Source organism: Cherax quadricarinatus, unplaced genomic scaffold (assembly GCF_038502225.1).
Source record: "Cherax quadricarinatus isolate ZL_2023a unplaced genomic scaffold, ASM3850222v1 Contig99, whole genome shotgun sequence".
Classification (NCBI taxonomy): domain Eukaryota; kingdom Metazoa; phylum Arthropoda; class Malacostraca; order Decapoda; family Parastacidae; genus Cherax; species Cherax quadricarinatus.
This window is the reverse complement of record NW_027195125.1, coordinates 213,210-237,048: the sequence shown is the minus strand read 5'-3', so window position 1 is coordinate 237,048 and position 23,839 is coordinate 213,210. Positions and strand designations below refer to the sequence as shown.

The following is a 23,839-nucleotide window of genomic DNA, read 5'->3' as shown; positions in this document are numbered from 1 at the left end:
CCTAATGGTAATAAGTCAAGGTCCCTAATAGTAATAAGTCAAGGACCCTAATAGTAATAAGTCAAGGACCCTAATGGTAATAAGCCAAGGTCCCTAATAGTAATAAGTCAAGGACCCTAATGGTAATAAGTCAAGGACCCTAATGGTAATAAGTCAAGGACCCTAATAGTAATAAGTCAAGGACCCTAATGTTAATAAGTCAAGGTCCCTAATGGTAATAAGTCAAGGACCCTAATAGTAATAAGTCAAGGACCCTAATAGTAATAAGTCAAGGACCCTAATGGTAATAAGCCAAGGTCCATAATAGTAATAAGTCAAGGTCCCTAATAGTAATAAGTCAAGGACCCTAATGGTAATAAGCCAAGGTCCCTAATAGTAATAAGTCAAGGACCCTAATAGTAATAAGTCAAGGACCCTAATGGTAATAAGCCAAGGTCCCTAATAGTAATAAGTCAAGGACCCTAATGGTAATAAGTCAAGGACCCTAATGGTAATAAGTCAAGGACCCTAATAGTAATAAGTCAAGGACCCTAATGTTAATAAGTCAAGGTCCCTAATGGTAATAAGTCAAGGACCCTAATAGTAATAAGTCAAGGACCCTAATGTTAATAAGTCAAGGTCCCTAATGGTAATAAGTCAAGGACCCTAATGGTAATAAGTCAAGGACCCTAATGGTAATAAGTCAAGGACCCTAATAGTAATAAGTCAAGGACCCTAATGTTAATAAGTCAAGGTCCCTAATGGTAATAAGTCAAGGACCCTAATGGTAATAAGTCAAGGACCCTAATGGTAATAAGTCAAGGACCCTAATGGTAATAAGTCAAGGACCCTAATGTTAATAAGTCAAGGACCCTAATGGTAATAAGTCAAGGACCCTAATGGTAATAAGTCAAGGACCCTAATAGTAATAAGTCAAGGACCCTAATGTTAATAAGTCAAGGACCCTAATGTTAATAAGTCAAGGACCCTAATGGTAATAAGTCAAGGACCCTAATGGTAATAAGTCAAGGACCCTAATGGTAATAAGCCAAGGACCCTAATAGTAATAAGTCAAGGACCCTAATGGTAATAAGTCAAGGACCCTAATGGTAATAAGTCAAGGACCCTAATGGTAATAAGTCAAGGACCCTAATGGTAATAAGTCAAGGACCCTAATAGTAATAAGTCAAGGACCCTAATAGTAATAAGTCAAGGACCCTAATAGTAATAAGTCAAGGACCCTAATGGTAATAAGTCAAGGACCCTAATGGTAATAAGTCAAGGACCCTAATGGTAATAAGTCAAGGATCCTAATAGTAATAAGTCAAGGACCCTAATGGTAATAAGTCAAGGACCCTAATGGTAATAAGTCAAGGACCCTAATAGTAATAAGTCAAGGACCCTAATGGTAATAAGTCAAGGACCCTAATGGTAATAAGTCAAGGACCCTAATGGTAATAAGTCAAGGACCCTAATGGTAATAAGTCAAGGACCCTAATAGTAATAAGTCAAGGACCCTAATAGTAATAAGTCAAGGACCCTAATAGTAATAAGTCAAGGACCCTAATGGTAATAAGTCAAGGACCCTAATGGTAATAAGTCAAGGACCCTAATGGTAATAAGTCAAGGATCCTAATGGTAATAAGTCAAGGACCCTAATGGTAATAAGTCAAGGTCCCTAATGGTAATAAGTCAAGGACTCTAATGGTAATAAGTCAAGGACCCTAATGGTAATAAGTCAAGGACCCTAATGGTAATAAGCCAAGGTCCCTAATGGTAATAAGTCAAGGTCCGTAATGGTAATAAGTCAAGGTCCCTAATGGTAATAAGTCAAGGACCCTAATGGTAATAAGCCAAGGGCCCTAATGGTAATAAGTCAAGGACCCTAATGGTAATAAGTCAAGGACCCTAATGGTAATAAGTCAAGGACCCTAAAGGTAATAAGTCAAGGACCCTAATGGTAATAAGTCAAGGACCCTAATGGTAATAAGTCAAGGACCCTAATGGTAATAAGTCAAGGACCCTAATGGTAATAAGTCAAGGACCCTAATGGTAATAAGTCAAGGACCCTAATGGTAATAAGTCAAGGACCCTAATGGTAATAAGTCAAGGTCCCTAATGGTAATAAGTCAAGGACCCTAATAGTAATAAGTCAAGGACCCTAATGTTAATAAGTCAAGGTCCCTAATGGTAATAAGTCAAGGACCCTAATAGTAATAAGTCAAGGACCCTAATGTTAATAAGTCAAGGTCCCTAATGGTAATAAGTCAAGGACCCTAATGGTAATAAGTCAAGGACCCTAATGGTAATAAGTCAAGGACCCTAATAGTAATAAGTCAAGGACCCTAATGTTAATAAGTCAAGGTCCCTAATGGTAATAAGTCAAGGACCCTAATGGTAATAAGTCAAGGACCCTAATGGTAATAAGTCAAGGACCCTAATGGTAATAAGTCAAGGACCCTAATGTTAATAAGTCAAGGACCCTAATGGTAATAAGTCAAGGACCCTAATGGTAATAAGTCAAGGACCCTAATAGTAATAAGTCAAGGACCCTAATGTTAATAAGTCAAGGACCCTAATGTTAATAAGTCAAGGACCCTAATGGTAATAAGTCAAGGACCCTAATGGTAATAAGTCAAGGACCCTAATGGTAATAAGCCAAGGACCCTAATGGTAATAAGTCAAGGACCCTAATGGTAATAAGTCAAGGACCCTAATGGTAATAAGCCAAGGACCCTAATGGTAATAAGTCAAGGACCCTAATGGTAATAAGTCAAGGACCCTAATAGTAATAAGTCAAGGACCCTAATAGTAATAAGTCAAGGACCCTAATAGTAATAAGTCAAGGACCCTAATGGTAATAAGTCAAGGACCCTAATGGTAATAAGTCAAGGACCCTAATGGTAATAAGTCAAGGATCCTAATAGTAATAAGTCAAGGACCCTAATGGTAATAAGTCAAGGACCCTAATGGTAATAAGTCAAGGACCCTAATAGTAATAAGTCAAGGACCCTAATGGTAATAAGTCAAGGACCCTAATGGTAATAAGTCAAGGACCCTAATGGTAATAAGTCAAGGACCCTAATGGTAATAAGTCAAGGACCCTAATAGTAATAAGTCAAGGACCCTAATAGTAATAAGTCAAGGACCCTAATAGTAATAAGTCAAGGACCCTAATGGTAATAAGTCAAGGACCCTAATGGTAATAAGTCAAGGACCCTAATGGTAATAAGTCAAGGATCCTAATGGTAATAAGTCAAGGACCCTAATGGTAATAAGTCAAGGTCCCTAATGGTAATAAGTCAAGGACTCTAATGGTAATAAGTCAAGGACCCTAATGGTAATAAGTCAAGGACCCTAATGGTAATAAGCCAAGGTCCCTAATGGTAATAAGTCAAGGTCCGTAATGGTAATAAGTCAAGGTCCCTAATGGTAATAAGCCAAGGGCCCTAATGGTAATAAGTCAAGGACCCTAATGGTAATAAGTCAAGGACCCTAATGGTAATAAGTCAAGGACCCTAAAGGTAATAAGTCAAGGACCCTAATGGTAAGAAGTCAAGGACCCTAATGGTAATAAGTCAAGGACCCTAATGGTAATAAGTCAAGGACCCTAATGGTAATAAGTCAAGGACCCTAATGGTAATAAGTCAAGGACCCTAATGGTAATAAGTCAAGGACCCTAATGGTAATAAGTCAAGGTCCCTAATGGTAATAAGTCAAGGACCCTAATAGTAATAAGTCAAGGACCCTAATGTTAATAAGTCAAGGACCCTAATGGTAATAAGTCAAGGACCCTAATAGTAATAAGTCAAGGACCCTAATGTTAATAAGTCAAGGTCCCTAATGGTAATAAGTCAAGGACCCTAATAGTAATAAGTCAAGGACCCTAATGTTAATAAGTCAAGGTCCCTAATGGTAATAAGTCAAGGACCCTAATGGTAATAAGTCAAGGACCCTAATGGTAATAAGTCAAGGACCCTAATAGTAATAAGTCAAGGACCCTAATGTTAATAAGTCAAGGACCCTAATGGTAATAAGTCAAGGACCCTAATAGTAATAAGTCAAGGACCCTAATGTTAATAAGTCAAGGTCCCTAATGGTAATAAGTCAAGGACCCTAATGGTAATAAGTCAAGGACCCTAATGGTAATAAGTCAAGGACCCTAATAGTAATAAGTCAAGGACCCTAATGTTAATAAGTCAAGGACCCTAATGGTAATAAGTCAAGGACCCTAATGGTAATAAGTCAAGGACCCTAATGGTAATAAGTCAAGGACCCTAATAGTAATAAGTCAAGGACCCTAATGTTAATAAGTCAAGGTCCCTAATGGTAATAAGTCAAGGACCCTAATGGTAATAAGTCAAGGACCCTAATGGTAATAAGTCAAGGACCCTAATAGTAATAAGTCAAGGACCCTAATGTTAATAAGTCAAGGTCCCTAATGGTAATAAGTCAAGGACCCTAATGGTAATAAGTCAAGGACCCTAATGGTAATAAGTCAAGGACCCTAATGGTAATAAGTCAAGGACCCTAATGTTAATAAGTCAAGGACCCTAATGGTAATAAGTCAAGGACCCTAATGGTAATAAGTCAAGGACCCTAATAGTAATAAGTCAAGGACCCTAATGTTAATAAGTCAAGGACCCTAATGTTAATAAGTCAAGGACCCTAATGGTAATAAGTCAAGGACCCTAATGGTAATAAGTCAAGGACCCTAATGGTAATAAGCCAAGGACCCTAATAGTAATAAGTCAAGGACCCTAATGGTAATAAGTCAAGGACCCTAATGGTAATAAGTCAAGGACCCTAATGGTAATAAGTCAAGGACCCTAATGGTAATAAGTCAAGGACCCTAATAGTAATAAGTCAAGGACCCTAATAGTAATAAGTCAAGGACCCTAATAGTAATAAGTCAAGGACCCTAATGGTAATAAGTCAAGGACCCTAATGGTAATAAGTCAAGGACCCTAATGGTAATAAGTCAAGGATCCTAATAGTAATAAGTCAAGGACCCTAATGGTAATAAGTCAAGGACCCTAATGGTAATAAGTCAAGGACCCTAATAGTAATAAGTCAAGGACCCTAATGGTAATAAGTCAAGGACCCTAATGGTAATAAGTCAAGGACCCTAATGGTAATAAGTCAAGGACCCTAATGGTAATAAGTCAAGGACCCTAATAGTAATAAGTCAAGGACCCTAATAGTAATAAGTCAAGGACCCTAATAGTAATAAGTCAAGGACCCTAATGGTAATAAGTCAAGGACCCTAATGGTAATAAGTCAAGGACCCTAATGGTAATAAGTCAAGGATCCTAATGGTAATAAGTCAAGGACCCTAATGGTAATAAGTCAAGGTCCCTAATGGTAATAAGTCAAGGACTCTAATGGTAATAAGTCAAGGACCCTAATGGTAATAAGTCAAGGACCCTAATGGTAATAAGCCAAGGTCCCTAATGGTAATAAGTCAAGGTCCGTAATGGTAATAAGTCAAGGTCCCTAATGGTAATAAGTCAAGGACCCTAATGGTAATAAGCCAAGGGCCCTAATGGTAATAAGTCAAGGACCCTAATGGTAATAAGTCAAGGACCCTAATGGTAATAAGTCAAGGACCCTAAAGGTAATAAGTCAAGGACCCTAATGGTAATAAGTCAAGGACCCTAATGGTAATAAGTCAAGGACCCTAATGGTAATAAGTCAAGGACCCTAATGGTAATAAGTCAAGGACCCTAATGGTAATAAGTCAAGGACCCTAATGGTAATAAGTCAAGGACCCTAATGGTAATAAGTCAAGGACCCTAATGGTAATAAGTCAAGGACCCTAATGGTAATAAGTCAAGGACCCTAATGGTAATAAGTCAAGGACCCTATGGTAATAAGTCAAGGACCCTATGGTAATAAGTCAAGGACCCTAATGGTAATAAGTCAAGGACCCTAATGGTAATAAGTCAAGGACCCTAATGGTAATAAGTCAAGGACCCTAATGGTAATAAGTCAAGGACCCTAATTGTAATAAGCCAAGGTCCCTAATAGTAATAAGTCAAGGGCCCTAATGGTAATAAGTCAAGAACCCTAATGGTAATAAGTCAAGGACCCTAGTAGTAATAAGTCAAGGACCCTAATGGTAATAAGTCAAGGACCCTAATGGTAATAAGCCAAGGTCCCTAATGGTAATAAGTCAAGGACCCTAATGGTAATAAGTCAAGGACCCTAATGGTAATAAGTCAAGGACCCTAATGACAATAAGTCAAGGACCCTAATAGTAATAAGTCAAGGACCCTAATGGTAATAAGTCAAGGACCCTAATGGTAATAAGTCAAGGACCCTAATAGTAATAAGTCAAGGACCCTAATGGTAATAAGTCAAGGACCCTATGGTAATAAGTCAATGACCCTAATGGTAATAAGTCAAGGACCCTAATGGTAATAAGTCAAGGACCCTAATGGTAATAAGCCAAGGACCCTAATGGTAATAAGCCAAGGTCCCTAATAGTAACAAGTCAAGGACCCTAATGGCAATAAGTCAAGGACCCTAATGGTAATAAGTCAAGGTCCCTAATGGTAATAAGCCAAGGTCCCTAATGGTAATAAGCCAAGGTCCCTAATGGTAATAAGTCAAGGACCCTAATGGTAATAAGTCAAGGACCCTAATGGCAATAAGTCAAGGACCCTAATGGCAATAAGTCAAGGACCCTAATGGTAATAAGTCAAGGACCCTAATGGTAATAAGTCAAGGACCCTAATGGTAACAAGTCAAGGACCCTAATGGTAATAAGCCAAGGTCCCTAATAGTAATAAGTCAAGGACCCTAATGGTAATAAGTCAAGGACCCTAATGGTAATAAGTCAAGGACCCTAATGGTAATAAGTCAAGGACCATAATGGTAATAAGTCAAGGACCCTATGGTAACAAGTCAAGGACCCTAATGGTAATAAGCCAAGGTCCCTAATGGTAATAAGCCAAGGTCCCTAATAGTAATAAGTCAAGGACCTTAATGGTAAGAAATCAAGGACCCTAATGGTAATAAGCCAAGGTCTCTAATAGTAATAAGTCAAGGACCCTAATGGTAATAAGTCAAGGACCCTAATGGTAATAAGTCAAGGACCCTAATGGTAATAAGTCAAGGTCCCTAATGGTAATAAGTCAAGGTCCCTAATGGTAATAAGTCAAGGACCCTAATGGTAATAAGTCAAGGTCCCTAATGGTAATAAGTCAAGGTCCCTAATGGTAATAAGTCAAGGACCCTAATGGTAATAAGTCAAGGACCCTAATGGTAATAAGTCAAGGACCCTAATGGTAATAAGTCAAGGACCCTAATGGTAATAAGTCAAGGACCCTAATGGTAATAAGTCAAGGACCCTAATGGTAATAAGTCAAGGACCCTAATGGTAATAAGTCAAGGTCCCTAATGGTAATAAGTCAAGGTCCCTAATGGTAATAAGTCAAGGACCCTAATGGTAATAAGTCAAGGTCCCTAATGGTAATAAGTCAAGGTCCCTAATGGTAATAAGTCAAGGACCCTAATGATAATAAGTCAAGGTCCCTAATGGTAATAAGTCAAGGACCCTAATGGTAATAAGTCAAGGACCCTAATGGTAATAAGTCAAGGACCCTAATGGTAATAAGTCAAGGACCCTAATGGTAATAAGTCAAGGTCCCTAATGGTAATAAGTCAAGGTCCCTAATGGTAATAAGTCAAGGACCCTAATGGTAATAAGTCAAGGTCCCTAATGGTAATAAGTCAAGGACCCTAATGGTAATAAGTCAAGGACCCTAATGGTAATAAGTCAAGGACCCTAATGGTAATAAGTCAAGGTCCCTAATGGTAATAATTCAAGGTCCCTAATGGTAATAAGTCAAGGACCCTAATGGTAATAAGTCAAGGACCCTAATGGTAATAAGTCAAGGACCCTAATGGTAATAAGTCAAGGACCCTAATGGTAATAAGTCAAGGACCCTAATGGTAATAAGCCAAGGTCCCTAATGGTAATAAGCCAAGGTCCCTAATAGTAATAAGTCAAGGACCTTAATGGTAATAAATCAAGGACCCTAATGGTAATAAGCCAAGGTCTCTAATAGTAATAAGTCAAGGACCCTAATGGTAATAAGTCAAGGACCCTAATGGTAATAAGTCAAGGACCCTAATGGTAATAAGTCAAGGTCCCTAATGGTAATAAGTCAAGGTCCCTAATGGTAATAAGTCAAGGACCCTAATGGTAATAAGTCAAGGTCCCTAATGGTAATAAGTCAAGGTCCCTAATGGTAATAAGTCAAGGACCCTAATGGTAATAAGTCAAGGACCCTAATGGTAATAAGTCAAGGACCCTAATGGTAATAAGTCAAGGACCCTAATGGTAATAAGTCAAGGACCCTAATGGTAATAAGTCAAGGACCCTAATGGTAATAAGTCAAGGACCCTAATGGTAATAAGTCAAGGTCCCTAATGGTAATAAGTCAAGGTCCCTAATGGTAATAAGTCAAGGACCCTAATGGTAATAAGTCAAGGTCCCTAATGGTAATAAGTCAAGGTCCCTAATGGTAATAAGTCAAGGACCCTAATGATAATAAGTCAAGGTCCCTAATGGTAATAAGTCAAGGACCCTAATGGTAATAAGTCAAGGACCCTAATGGTAATAAGTCAAGGACCCTAATGGTAATAAGTCAAGGACCCTAATGGTAATAAGTCAAGGTCCCTAATGGTAATAAGTCAAGGTCCCTAATGGTAATAAGTCAAGGACCCTAATGGTAATAAGTCAAGGTCCCTAATGGTAATAAGTCAAGGACCCTAATGGTAATAAGTCAAGGACCCTAATGGTAATAAGTCAAGGACCCTAATGGTAATAAGTCAAGGTCCCTAATGGTAATAATTCAAGGTCCCTAATGGTAATAAGTCAAGGACCCTAATGGTAATAAGTCAAGGACCCTAATGGTAATAAGTCAAGGACCCTAATGGTAATAAGTCAAGGACCCTAATGATAATAAGTCACTTTGTCTGACCTTTCTTGGGGTTACTCTTGGAGACTTACGCATATGCTGCTATGTATGATAATCTATGTTACTGTATTTATGTGTACCTGTACACACAAATACAGTCCCCTTCTGGGATCCTCTTCTGCTGAAGAGGCTTCCAGAAGTGGGTCGAAATATACAGATCAATTAATTATCTGAGTTTGTGTGTCCGTGTGGGGTTACTACTGAACATAGTAACATATGCAAATGCAGAATAACCACTGTGAAAATAATAGAATTCTAAGCGCTTTCGCTATTTTTCATATTACCAAAGAACTATTTTTTTTCACAGTGGTTATTCTGCATAGTAACATACGTAAATTACCTAGGATAATATATCTTAGCCTAGCATTGTAACCTAGTGTGTAAAAGAGGAGAGAAAATAGAGGCACCACTGTGCCTCATATATATCATGTGAGGCAGCAAGGTGGTCATTGTTGGGTGGGTGGGGGGGGGGTAAAGGCTGTGTGTCTACTGGCAAGAACAGTCCCAGTAATTTTCACAGGATTTACTAGGGATTTCGCAGACAATTTATGCAGCGAGCCAGAGAGGATCAGCAGAGTCTTGGTGGCCCCGAGAGACTGGCCTGCAACAACCTTCAAATTTGTACCTCCAAATTTTAGGCACAATACTCTTTATATATATTATATATATATATATATATATATATATATATATATATATATATATATATATATATATATATATATATATATATATATATATATATATATATATATATATATATATATATATATATATATAGTCTTAGTGTTTAATTATGGTATGTTACATTTAAATAAGTATAATGTAGGAATATCATATCAGTATCACAACTTGATATTATCTTAGTTTAATATTAAATTAATTACGCTGCGCTGTGGACCTTTCATTAAAGAGCGGTGTCACTAGCACGTTAAGAGACAACACAATAAGTGTCAGGGGCCCGAGACTGTTCAACTGCCTCCCAGCATACATAAGGGGGATTACCAATAGACCCCTGGCAGTCTTCAAGCTGGCACTGGACAAGCACCTAAAGTCGGTACCTGACCAGCCGGGCTGTGGCTCGTACACAAATAACCCGCACATAAAAGAGAGAAGCTTACGACGACGTTTCGGTCCGACTTGGACCATTGGCAAAGTCACACTAACAGTAACACCCCGGTTGATCAGGCGCTGATCCACCATTAGGCCTGGTCACAGACCGGGCTGCGGGGGCGTTGACCCCCGGAACTCTCTCCAGGTAAACTCCAGGTAATCTCAGTAATAACCCACATACGGATTATTATTAAATAATTAACTTTTATATAATAATATTTAATAAATAAACAATATATACATGTATTTTTATTTTATAATCCATTTAGACACAAACTAAAGTGATGCTAAGACCAAGAAAAGTAATAAAGTGTTGAATTACACTTATCAACTTTAGTAAATATACTTGTAACGGGAGTTGTTGTCTAGAGCAACAGTGTCCGTCAGTAGTCAGTGGAGTGTAACCAACCAACCCTCCTGAAGAGTACAACTAGTAATATACTGAACAAAGCATCTATAATAAGAGGTGTAGTAAGCAGAAGAGGTGTGTTAGCTATAAGAGAGAGAGAGAGAGACAGAGAGAGCCATGCATCAGAGAGCTGAGAGGTTGTCCACCATTACGTACTGAAACATAAATGTAATACTGAGAGGAGGGCATCTGTTACTTCCATTATTCATAACACAGACGGATCGTATCTCTCAGGAAAATTTTCCTTGGAAGGTTGAAACAAGGGAGAAACAGTAGTAATAGTGCGTGACACAACATTGTGTCTGCCGCAGCTGGTGTTGGTATTAAGACGCTCCATCACCAGTTCTTCTGTGTATGCTGTGTGTAGCTAGCATGATGCACTCTCACGTTATGCTTCCTTCAGAGGGAGTAAATACATGCTGGTGAGCAGCTCTTGATCCAAGGACTTCTTGCAAAAAGTCAAATACTCTAATTATGTCTCATTACCAGGCGCTCTATGACTCCTACCTGCTTACCAGGAGGGTACTACTGTTACTATTACCACTACTATTGTTACTACTACTGCTATTACTGCTACTACTACTACGAATAATAATAATAATAATAATAATAATGCTACACAGAGTGCCAGCCTGGCTGACACTGGTGCCATGAGGTTGGTCCTGGATATTTTATCAGTGCCTAAGGTGCACACCACCAGTGGGTACATACCACCACTAGGTACACACCTGCGCTAGGTGCACACATCAACCACTCCTGTGTCCTGCACTCATGAAATATTTTACAATCACCCAAGGCTTGAGCGACATGTGTATGACTGTATATTCAACTCATGGGTCTTAGTTCCAGTGTGTATAAACACACACACACACACACACACACACACACACACACACACACACACACACACACACACACACACACACACACACAGCGTAACAGAACGAGAAGAACGGCAGAAACCAAACGATGGGACACGGGACCACAGTGTAGGAAGGCAGAGGAGATGATCGTGTTAAGGGGCAACAGAAACAATGGGAAGACCAGAGTGAGTCCATGGTTTACCCAGAAGTGTGGAGAAGTCACAGCCAAGAGAGCAAGGGCATGGAAAAAGTATAGAAGGCAAAGGACTCGGGAAAATAGGGAGTTGAGCCGAAGAGCCAGAAATGAATATTCATGGATAAAGAGAGAGACCTAGAGGTAATACGAGAATGACAGCATCAACAGTCAAATCTGACCCAAAGTTGTTATGCAGCCACATCAGGAGGAAAACAAGAGTTAAGTACCAGGCGATCAAGCTTAAGAAGGAAGGAGGAGAGCTCCCAGGGAGCATCCAGGAAGTATGTGAGGAGCTCAGCTCAAGATTCAGGAAGATATTCACAGTGGAGACAGAGAGGCTTCCAGCAAACCGAGGGAGTAGTGTGCAGCACACACACACACACACACACACACACACACACACACACACACACACACACACACACACACACGCACACAGTCATCTTGTAAGAACACCGGAAACAGGAAAATGTTAGAGAGTAACATTCCTTTCATGTAAATTCTCCCAGGCGTTACTCTGGGCGGCAGAGTGGGTGGAAGGGGGTGGTGGGCGTTGGTGAGTGGAAGGGGGTGGTGGGCGTTGGTGGGTGGAAGGGGGTGGTGGGCGTTGGTGGGTGGGCCCTGAGTGTTGGTGGGTGGGTTGTGTGAGTGGGTGGTGGTGGCTTGTAGGTGGGACGCCAGGAGCTGTGACTCGACCCCTGCATTCACAAATAGCAGAGAGAGAGAGAGAGAGAGAGAGAGAGAGAGAGAGAAAGGGTAGGTAGTAAAAATTTCTGAGATACATATAATAACTGTGGGGACTGATCTCCAAAGTTAGGGTGACTGAAGAAGTTACGTAGTAGTAAGTTCGTTACACAGTGAATACATTTCCATTAATATTGTAGAAGCACCGTACATTGTAGAAGCACCGTACATTGTAGAAGCACCGTACATTGTAGAAGCACTGTACATTGTAGAAGCACTGTACATTGTAGAAGCACCGTACATTGTAGAAGCACCGTACATTGTAGAAGCACCGTACATTGTAGAAGCACCATACATTGTAGAAGCACTGTACATTGTAGAAGCACCGTACATTGTAGAAGCACTGTACATTGTAGAAGCACCGTACATTGTAGAAGCACCGTACATTGTAGAAGCACCGTACATTGTAGAAGCACCGTACATTGTAGAAGCACTGTACATTGTAGAAGCAATGTACATTGTAGAAGCAATGTACATTGTAGAAGCACTGTACATTGTAGAAGCACCGTACATTGTAGAAGCACTGTACATTGTAGAAGCACCGTACATTGTAGAAGCACTGTACATTGTAGAAGCACCGTAGAAGCATTGTAGAAGCACTGTACATGTACATTGTAGAAGCACTGTACATTGTACATGTACATTGTAGTAGAAGCACTGTACATTGTAGAAGCACCGTACATTGTAGAAGCACTGTACATTGTAGAAGCACCGTACATTGTAGAAGCACCGTACATTGTAGAAGCACCGTACATTGTAGAAGCACCGTACATTGTAGAAGCACCGTACATTGTAGAAGCACCGTACATTGTAGAAGCACTGTACATTGTAGAAGCACTGTACATTGTAGAAGCACTGTACATTGTAGAAGCACTGTACATTGTAGAAGCACCGTACACTGTAGAAGCAATGTACATTGTAGAAGCACTGTACATTGTAGAAGCACCGTACATTGTAGAAGCACTGTACATTGTAGAAGCACCGTACATTGTAGAAGCACTGTACATTGTAGAAGCACTGTACATTGTAGAAGCACCGTACATTGTAGAAGCACTGTACATTGTAGAAGCACTGTACATTGTAGAAGCACTGTACATTGTAGAAGCACTATACATTGTAGAAGCACCGTACATTGTAGAAGCACTGTACATTGTAGAAGCACTGTACATTGTAGAAGCACCGTACATTGTAGAAGCACTGTACATTGTAGAAGCACTGTACATTGTAGAAGCACTGTACATTGTAGAAGCACTGTACATTGTAGAAGCACCGTACATTGTAGAAGCACTGTACATTGTAGAAGCACCGTACATTGTAGAAGCACCGTACATTGTAGAAGCACCGTACATTGTAGAAGCACCGTACATTGTAGAAGCACTGTACATTGTAGAAGCACCGTACATTGTAGAAGCACTGTACATTGTAGAAGCACTGTACATTGTAGAAGCACCGTACATTGTAGAAGCACTGTACATTGTAGAAGCACTGTACATTGTAGAAGCACCGTACATTGTAGAAGCACTGTACATTGTAGAAGCACCGTACATTGTAGAAGCACCGTACATTGTAGAAGCACCGTACATTGTAGAAGCACTGTACATTGTAGAAGCACTGTACATTGTAGAAGCACCGTACATTGTAGAAGCACTGTACATTGTAGAAGCACTGTACATTGTAGAAGCACCGTACATTGTAGAAGCACTGTACATTGTAGAAGCACCGTACATTGTAGAAGCACTGTACATTGTAGAAGCACCGTACATTGTAGAAGCACCGTACATTGTAGAAGCACTGTACATTGTAGAAGCACCGTACATTGTAGAAGCACTGTACATTGTAGAAGCACCGTACATTGTAGAAGCACTGTACATTGTAGAAGCACTGTACATTGTAAGTTCACTCACCCGATGTTTTTATTAGTGTAACATTTACAAGATAGTGAGACAATCACGATTATTCTTCCTTGTGCAACTCTGGCTGACTTGCGTGTGTGTTGGAGTCAGCAAGATTGTCAGCAGATGATGGTGGTGGGTGGTGAGTGTGGTGGTGTGTGGTGGTGATGGCTGTGGGTGGTGAGTGTGGTGGTGGGTGGTGGTGATGATGGTGGGTGGTGAGTGTGGTGGTGTGTGGTGGTGATGGTGGTGGGTGGTGAGTGTGGTGGTGGGTGGTGAGTGTGGTGGTGTGTGGTGGTGATGATGGTGGGTGGTGAGTGTGGTGGTGTGTGGTGGTGATGGTGTGTGGTGAGTGTGGTGGTGTGTGGTGGTGATGGTGGTGTGTGGTGAGTGTGGTGGTGTGTGGTGGTGATGATGGTGGGTGGTGAGTGTGGTGGTGGGGATGATGGTGGGTGGTGAGTGTGGTGGTGTGTGGTGGTGATGATGGTGGGTGGTGAGTGTGATGGTGTGTGGTGGTGATGATGGTGGGTGGTGAGTGTGGTGGTGTGTGGTGGTGATGGTGGGTGGTGAGTGTGGTGGTGTGTGGTGGTGATGATGGTGGGTGGTGAGTGTGATGGTGTGTGGTGGTGATGGTGGTGGGTGGTGAGTGTGGTGGTGGTGATGATGGTGGGTGGTGAGTGTGGTGGTGTGTGGTGGTGATGGTGGTGGGTGGTGAGTGTGGTGGTGGGTGGTGAGTGTGGTGGTGTGTGGTGGTGATGATGGTGGGTGGTGAGTGTGGTGGTGATGATGGTGGGTGGTGAGTGTGGTGGTGTGTGGTGGTGATGATGGTGGGTGGTGAGTGTGGTGGTGTGTGGTGGTGATGGTGGTGGGTGGTGAGTGTGGTGGTGTGTGGTGGTGATGGTGGTGGGTGGTGAGTGTGGTGGTGGGTGGTGGGTGGTGAGTGTGGTGGTGTGTGGTGGTGATGGCAGTGGGTGGTGAGTGTGGTGGTGTGTGGTGGTGATGATGGTGGGTGGTGAGTGTGGTGGTGTGTGGTGGTGAGGGTAGTGGGTGGTGAGTGAGGTGGTGTGTGATGGTGAGGGTAGTGGGTGGTGAGTGTGGTGGTGTGTGATGGTGAGGGTAGTGGTGAGAGTGGTGATGAGGGTAGTGGTGATGGTAGTGGTGAGAGTGGTGATGAGGGTAGTGGTGATGGTAGTGGTGATGGTAGTGGTGAGGGTAGTGGTGAGGGTAGTGGTGTGGGTAGTGGCGAGGGTAGTGGTGATGGTAGTGGTGATGGTAGTGGTGAGGGTAGTGGTGATGGTAGTGGTGAGGGTAGTGGTGATGGTAGTGGTGAGGGTAGTGGTGAGGGTAGTGGTGATGGTAGTGGTGATGGTAGTGGTGAGGGTAGTGGTGAGGGTAGTGGTGATGGTAGTGGTGAAGGTAGTGGTGAAGGTAGTGGTGAAGGTAGTGGTGATGGTAGTGGTGATGGTAGTGGTGATGGTAGTGGTGATGGTAGTGGTGAAGGTAGTGGTGATGGTAGTGGTGATGGTAGAGGTGAAGGTAGTGGTGATGGTAGTGGTGAAGGTAGTGGTGAAGGTAGTGGTGATGGTAGTGGTGAAGGTAGTGGTGATGGTAGTGGTGAAGGTAGTGGTGAAGGTAGTGGTGATGGTAGTGGTGAAGGTAGTGGTGAAGGTAGTGGTGAAGGTAGTGGTGATGGTAGTGGTGATGGTAGTGGTGATGGTAATGGTGATGGTAGTGGTGATGGTAGTGGTGATGGTAATGGTGATGGTAGTGGTGATGGTAGTGGTGAAGGTAGTGGTGATGGTAGTGGTGATGGTAGTGGTGAAGGTAGTGGTGAAGGTAGTGGTGATGGTAGTGGTGATGGTAGTGGTGATGGTAGTGGTGAAGGTAGTGGTGAAGGTAGTGGTGATGGTAGTGGTGAAGGTAGTGGTGATGGTAGTGGTGATGGTAGTGGTGATGGTAGTGGTGATGGTAGTGGTGAAGGTAGTGGTGAAGGTAGTGGTGAAGGTAGTGGTGAAGGTAGTGGTGATGGTAGTGGTGAATGTAGTGGTGAAGGTAGTGGTGATGGTAGTGGTGAAGGTAGTGGTGATGGTAGTGGTGATGGTAGTGGTGATGGTAGTGGTGATGGTAGTGGTGATGGTAGTGGTGAAGGTAGTGGTGATGGTAGTGGTGAAGGTAGTGGTGATGGTAGTGGTGATGGTAGTGGTGATGGTAGTGGTGAAGGTAGTGGTGAAGGTAGTGGTGATGGTAGTGGTGAAGGTAGTGGTGATGGTAGTGGTGAAGGTAGTGGTGAAGGTAGTGGTGAAGGTAGTGGTGAAGGTAGTGGTGAAGGTAGTGGTGATGGTAGTGGTGATGGTAGTGGTGATGGTAGTGGTGAAGGTAGTGGTGATGGTAGTGGTGAAGGTAGTAGTGATGGTAGTGGTGATGGTAGTGGTGATGGTAGTGGTGATGGTAGTGGTGATGGTAGTGGTGATGGTAGTGGTGAAGGTAGTGGTGATGGTAGTGGTGATGGTAGTGGTGATGGTAGTGGTGAAGGTAGTGGTGAAGGTAGTGGTGATGGTAGTGGTGATGGTAGTGGTGATGGTAGTGATGATGGTAGTGGTGAAGGTAGTGGTGATGGTAGTGGTGAAGGTAGTGGTGATGGTAGTGGTGAAGGTAGTGGTGAAGGTAGTGGTGATGGTAGTGGTGAAGGTAGTAGTGTGATGGTAGTGGTGATGGTAGTGGTGATGGTAGTGGTGATGGTAGGTGGTGAAGGTAGTGGTGAAGGTAGTGGTGATGGTAGTGGTGATGGTAGTGGTGAAGGTAGTAGTGATGGTAGTGGTGATGGTAGTGGTGATGGTAGTGGTATAGTGGTGATGGTAGGGGTGATAGTGGTGATGGTAGTGGTGTATGTAGTGGTGATGGTAGTGGTGAAGGTAGTGGTGATGGTAGTGGTGAAGGTAGTGGTGATGGTAGTGATGGTAGTGGTGAAGGTAGTGGTGAAGGTAGTGGTGATGGTAGTGGTGAAGGTAGTGGTGAAGGTAGTGGTGATGGTAGTGGTGATGGTAGTGGTGATGGTAGTGGTGATGGTAGTGGTGAAGGTAGTGGTGATGGTAGTGGTGATGGTAGTGATGGTAGTGGTGATGGTAGTGGTGAAGGTAGTGGTGATGGTAGTGATGGTAGTGGTGATGGTAGTGGTGAAGGTAGTGGTGATGGTAGTGGTGATGGTAGTGGTGATGGTAGTGGTGAAGGTAGTGGTGATGGTAGTGGTGAAGGTAGTGGTGATGGTAGTGGTGATGGTAGTGATGGTAGTGGTGATGGTAGTGGTGAAGGTAGTGGTGATGGTAGTGATGGTAGTGGTGATGGTAGTGGTGAAGGTAGTGGTGATGGTAGTGGTGAAGGTAGTGGTGATGGTAGTGGTGAAGGTAGTGGTGATGGTAGTGGTGATGGTAGTGGTGATGGTAGTGGTGAAGGTAGTGGTGATGGTAGTGGTGATGGTAGTGGTGATGGTAGTGGTGATGGTAGTGGTGAAGGTAGTGGTGATGGTAGTGGTGATGGTAGTGATGGTAGTGGTGATGGTAGTGGTGAAGGTAGTGGTGATGGTAGTGATGGTAGTGGTGATGGTAGTGGTGAAGGTAGTGGTGATGGTAGTGGTGAAGGTAGTGGTGATGGTAGTGGTGAAGGTAGTGGTGATGGTAGTGATGGTAGTGGTGAAGGTAGTGGTGAAGGTAGTGGTGATGGTAGTGGTGAAGGTAGTGGTGAAGGTAGTGGTGATGGTAGTGGTGATGGTAGTGGTGATGGTAGTGGTGAAGGTAGTGGTGATGGTAGTGGTGGTAGTGGTGATGGTAGTGGTGATGGTAGTGGTGGTAGTGGTGATGGTAGTGGTGATGGTAGTGGTGAAGGTAGTGGTGATGGTAGTGGTGATGGTAGTGATGGTAGTGGTGATGGTAGTGATGGTAGTGGTGATGGTAGTGATGGTAGTGGTGATGGTAGTGGTGATGGTAGTGATGGTAGTGGTGATGGTAGTGGTGATGGTAGTGATGGTAGTGGTGATGGTAGTGGGACTATCATCACTCAACAGATGAATGGTCATGTTCACAAAATCTATCGATCACAAACAACAGAAGAACCCAGGAAGCAGAGATTACCAGGATGTTACACTTGGGTACAGACCTCACCTTCCTCTGACCTTACCTTTCTTTATCACACACACACACACACTAACACAGGACTTCAAAGAGACCTGGACAGACTGGACACCTGGTCCAGCAAATGGTTTCTCGAATTTAATCCTGCCAAATGCAAAGTCATGAAGATAGGGGAAGGGCACAGAAGACCACAGACAGAGTATAGGCTAGGTGGCCAAAGACTGCAAACCTCACTCAAGGAGAAAGATCTTGGGGTGAGTATAACACCGAGCATGTCTCCGGAAGCACACATCAATCAGATAACTGCTGCAGCATATGGGCGCCTGGCAAACCTGAGAACAGCTTTCCGATACCTTAGTAAGGAATCATTCAAGACACTGTACACCGTGTATGTCAGGCCCATACTGGAGTATGCAGCACCTGTTTGGAACCCGCACTTGATAAAGCACGTCAAGAAACTAGAGAAAGTACAAAGGTTTGCGACAAGGTTAGTTCCAGAGCTAAGGGGAATGTCCTATGAAGAAAGATTAAGGGAAATCGGCCTGACGACACTGGAGGACAGGAGGGTCAGGGGAGACATGATAACGACATATAAAATACTGCATGGAATAGACAAGGTGGACAAAGACAGGATGTTCCAGGGAGGGGACACAGAAACAAGAGGCCACAATTGGAAGTTGAAGACACAAATGAGTCAGAGAGATAGTAGGAAGTATTTCTTCAGTCATAGAGTTGTAAGGCAGTGGAATAGCCTAGAAAATGACGTAGTGGAGGCAGGAACCATACACAGTTTTAAGACGAGGTTTGATAAAGCTCATGGAGCGGGGAGAGAGAGGGCCCAGTAGCAACCGGTGAAGAGGCGGGGCCAGGAGCTAGGACTCGACCCCTGCAACCACAAATAGGTGAGTACAAATAGGTGAGTACACACACGCACACATCAGGGTATGGGAAGCAATCCATTAGCAGAGGAGGTGGTCGTTCACTCAGAAGAATAGAGCGTTGACGTCCAATAAGAACATTGTGTGTGTACTCAACTAATTGTACTCAATTGTGGTTGCAGGAGTCGTGTCTCAGCTCTTGGCCCTGGCTCTCTACAGGCTGCATGAGCTCTATTATACTTATTCTGAAAGCTATGTATGGATTCCGCCTTTACCACTACACTGTCCAGGTCGTTCCACTTCCTGATCGCTCTAAGGTTCAAGAAGTATTTCCTGTTACAAAAAACGTCTTCTTAAAGAGACGTCTTGAGAGCGACGTAGACGGTCAACTGGTCACCTTCTAGCTCCTGGTCTCTTTCTGGTTTCGTAACAAGATTTTGGATTATATTTTATTTCAGTTATCCAGGCTACTCTATAGCCCTCTTCAGTATTAATAAGGATCCCAATTCAATGAACACAAAACAATAAAATTTTAAGATCTTCACTAGTCAAGTTGTCTAGAGGAGAATATATACAAAATTGAAATATCTGACATAAATAGTCAAGCACCTACACTTGTCTTGAGATATATATATATATATATATATATATATATATATATATATATATATATATATATATATATATATATATATATATATATATATACCTTCAATAATTAATGTTGTCAAGTACCAACTGGTACAAACTATGAAAAGATTCAAGAATATGAGCAATGCAATAATATATATACAATTAAGTTAGAATAAGACTATAAACTCAAATCTAGTGATGTCTCCATATTCCCAGACTTAGACTTGTACCGACAAGTACACACAAATAATTGCGTGTCACCGAGTGATGAGCAGTGTACTCTGTCTCACGCACGAAGACTTACTATACACAAAGGAGGTGACAGAACCAGCTGAGTTCGTGGTCTCATCCAGAGAGTACTCGATGTTTCTCCTGTGAGAGGCAACGAGGTAACTGAGGCAAACCCAGCAGCCCCAACATTGGGTGTGGTCACTTGACTCACAACTCCCCCAGTGACTGAAACAACCCGACAAAGGGTTAATGAGAGTCAGGCCAATTATACAACTAACTATATCTTACCTAATTACACAATCTAGGTCAAATAACAATATAAAGCAACGTATTTTCATTTTAGTTATTAATGAAAACATCTCCAATATAAAATTATATGATAATAAAGTATATACAGAATATTAAATATACATTGCGTCCAGTTCAGAGGCGCAACACTAACAACCTTGTGAGTCACATGTGCTCTTAAAATTCCAGTTGTGTTTGTGTACACGAGACCAGCCTCTCAGTGTCTCTGTCCATCCTGTCAATTCTTCTTAGTATTTTGTACGTTGTAAATATGTCGTCACCTCTTGCCTCTCCTCGTAGTTTATACCCCTCACCTCTAAAACTAGTTTCGTTGCAAACCTTTGCACTTTTTCAATCTTTACATGCTTCACCAAAAGCGGGTTCCATATTGGCGCTGCATACTCCAAAATGGGCTTGACATATGCCGTGTATAAGGTCGTGAATGCCTCTTTGTTGATGTTTCTGAAAGTTACCCGTAAATTTGCCAGTCTCACCTTTGTTGCAGCGGTTATTGTTGTGTGTTATTCGGTTGATGTGTGTCTCAGGTGAGATGCTGGTAACTATGCTCACCCCGAGATCCTTCTTTTCCATGGAAGTTTGCAGCCTGTGTCCCCTGAGTCTGTACAGTGCTTCCGGATGTCTTTGCTCTCCTCCGAGTTCATAACTTCGATTTGGTGGGGTTAAATTCCAACAGCCACTTGTCAGACCCATCCTGTAGTTTGTCCAGATCCACTTGTAGTTTCTCCTGATCTACTCCTGCTTGTATCTTCCTCATTAGTTTCACATCGTCTGCAAAGAGGGACACATCTGACCATGTCATGTTATTTACATTCACAAGAAACAGTACTGGACCAAGTACTGCTCCTTGTGGAACTCCACTCGTCACACTCGCCCATTCCAACACCTCCTCCATGAAAACAACTCGTTCTTCCTTCCCGTTATGTATTTCTTAATCCACCGTAGTGTTTTACCTGTAATTCCTGCCTCAATCTATATAAGATAAACTTTCTCTTTCTCCCTTCTTTAATTAACTTTGTTACTTAACATTATAAGGTCAGCTTTCTCGCAGTTCCTCCAGTAGGTTTACCTCAGATTACTCCTCTGTGGCTGTGTGTCTCATCTTGTCTCTCACCTTTACTTCTCACTCATTAGTTAGTTCTTGGAGACTTTTGTTTATGTCATCTCTGCTGCGCTACTGCTTCTGTAGTGTATATTCTCCAAGATTAGTTTTATTTTTCCTGTCCATGTTGTTCTCTGCATTGTTGGGATGAACCTTGAGCTCTGTGCTCTTTCCAGAACTGGTGACGACAACTGTTGACACCAGCTGGTAACGCCAACTAGTGACGGCAGCTGGTGACGACAGCTGGTGACGACAGCTGGTGACGACATCTGGTTATGACAGCTAGTTATGACAGCTGGTTATAACAGCTCCTCCACTTCACACAAGACATATGTCATCAAACTTGTGTGTGAGTATCATGTATCACGCTGACACCTTCCAGATATCTGAGACAGTTTTGTTTCTTTCTTCCAGCCTCCTTTATCATCTCCTCTTTCTTCCAGCCTCCTTTATCATCTCTTTCTTCCAGCCTCCTTTATCATCTCTTTCTTCCAGCCTCCTTTATCATCTCTTTCTTCCAGCCTCCTTTATCATCTCTTTCTTCCAGCCTCCTTTATCATCTCCTCTTTCTTCCAGCCTCCTTAATCACCACTTTCAACCTTTAATCATCTTTATCTTCCAACCTTCCTCATTATCTTCATCTTCCAGCCTCCCTCATCATCTTCACCTTCATCTTCCAGCCTTCCTGGATAATATAGTGTAATTCAGTACAAGATAATAGTTAAAATAGAAATGAAAAGGGTGTTAAAATATGAAGTAGAGAAACTGCTGTTGGTTGTCAAGGTGACCCATAACACTTCAAGCTTCAGGGCCACAAAATGTAGGTCCGACACTGTCTCGCAGCAAACACGACATTATTGTGATTAAGAAACGAGCCCGGTGGCCTGGTGGCTAAAGCTCCCGCTTCACACACGGAGGGCCCGGGTTCGATTCCCGGCGGGTGGAAACATTTCGACACGTTTCCTTACACCTGTTGTCCTGTTCACCTAGCAGCAAATAGGTACCTGGGTGTTAGTCGACTGGTGTGGGTCGCATCCTGGGGGACAAGATTAAGGACCCCAATGGAAATAAGTTAGACAGTCCTCGATGACGCACTGACTTTCTTGGGTTATCCTGGGTGGCTAACCCTCCGGGGTTAAAAATCCGAACGAAATCTTATCTTATCTTATCAGAAGATATATAAAAAAGAACAATGGAACGGGTGGGATTTGAACCCCTGGCTATCTTCAAGAAGGCGCTGGATAGACACCTGACGTAAGTACCTGACCACCTGGGCTGTGGTTTATACATCGGTTTACGTGCGGCCAGCAGTAATAGCCTGATTGATCAGGCCCTGATCCATAGGGGGCCTCGTCATGGACCAGGCCATGGGGGCGTTGACCCCGAAACCCCCTCCAGGTATACTCCAGATATGGCGAGTGAGTGGTAAAATTGCAGGCCAGTGCGCTAACCACTGGGCCAGCTGGCTGCAATAAGATTCATCCAACTAGGTATATTTATACACCATAGGAAGGTTAGCATGGCCCACCACTGTGACCACAAATGCAAAATTTTACAGATGAATCTCCCGCCAGCGTGGCCGTGACGAGCTCTAGCTCAAGGTCCTTTAGAGTCACCGTCATGATTCACAAAATCGAAATAATAATCTTTATTTCTTGAAGTACAAGCACCATAGCTGACATCAGTGACATACTACTATATAGAAAGTCCCCATTTATGCAGAGCATTTCCCGGACATTAAGTCAATTTTGTCCCCGGGATGCGACCCACACCACTCAACTAACACCCAGGTACCTATTTTAATGCTAGGTAAACATGGGCAGCAGATGCCTTATGGAAAGACGTCGTAATATTTCCACCCGTACCGGGGATCAACCTCCAGACCTCAGCGTGTGAGCTGAGTTCGCTACCAACCCAGCTACGGGACACGATTACAAACAAACCAAGGAACATGGTTACATTATTAAAAAAAAATTACTATTTTGGCTAATTTGCCAACACGAGCACGGAACTTGACAGACACTACGACAGATCGCTACGACAAGGTCCTAAATGCACTAGAAGACAAAAAGAATGCAGATGTAATATATACAGACTTTGCAAAAGCCTTCGACAAGTGTGACCATGGCGTAATAGCGCACAAAATGTGCGCTAAAGGAATAACAGGAAAAGTTGGTCGATGGATCTATAATTTCCTCACTAACAGAACACAGAGAGTAGTCGTCAACAGAGTAAAGTCCGAGGCAGCTACGGTGAAAAGCTCTGTTCCACAAGGCACAGTACTAGCTCCCATCTTGTTCCTCATCCTCATATCCGACATAGACAAGGATGTCAGCCACAGCACCGTGTCTTCCTTTGCAGATGACACCCGAATCTGCA

The 23,839-nt window shown here is 42.6% G+C and overlaps 1 protein-coding gene across 1 annotated transcript in view; it reads right to left on the bottom strand.

Moving 5' to 3' along the window:
• The window catches only part of LOC128695585 (ribosome assembly protein METTL17, mitochondrial), a 66,293-nt gene extending 46,097 nt beyond the window's left edge, over window positions 1-20,196 (bottom strand). Inside the window, exon 1 of the mRNA XM_053786289.2 lies at window positions 20,126-20,196. Coding sequence (XP_053642264.2) covers window positions 20,126-20,170 — 45 coding nt within the window. The 5' untranslated portion in view covers window positions 20,171-20,196. The remainder of the gene's footprint in view (window positions 1-20,125) is intronic.
• Between the last annotated feature and the right edge of the window lie 3,643 nt (window positions 20,197-23,839).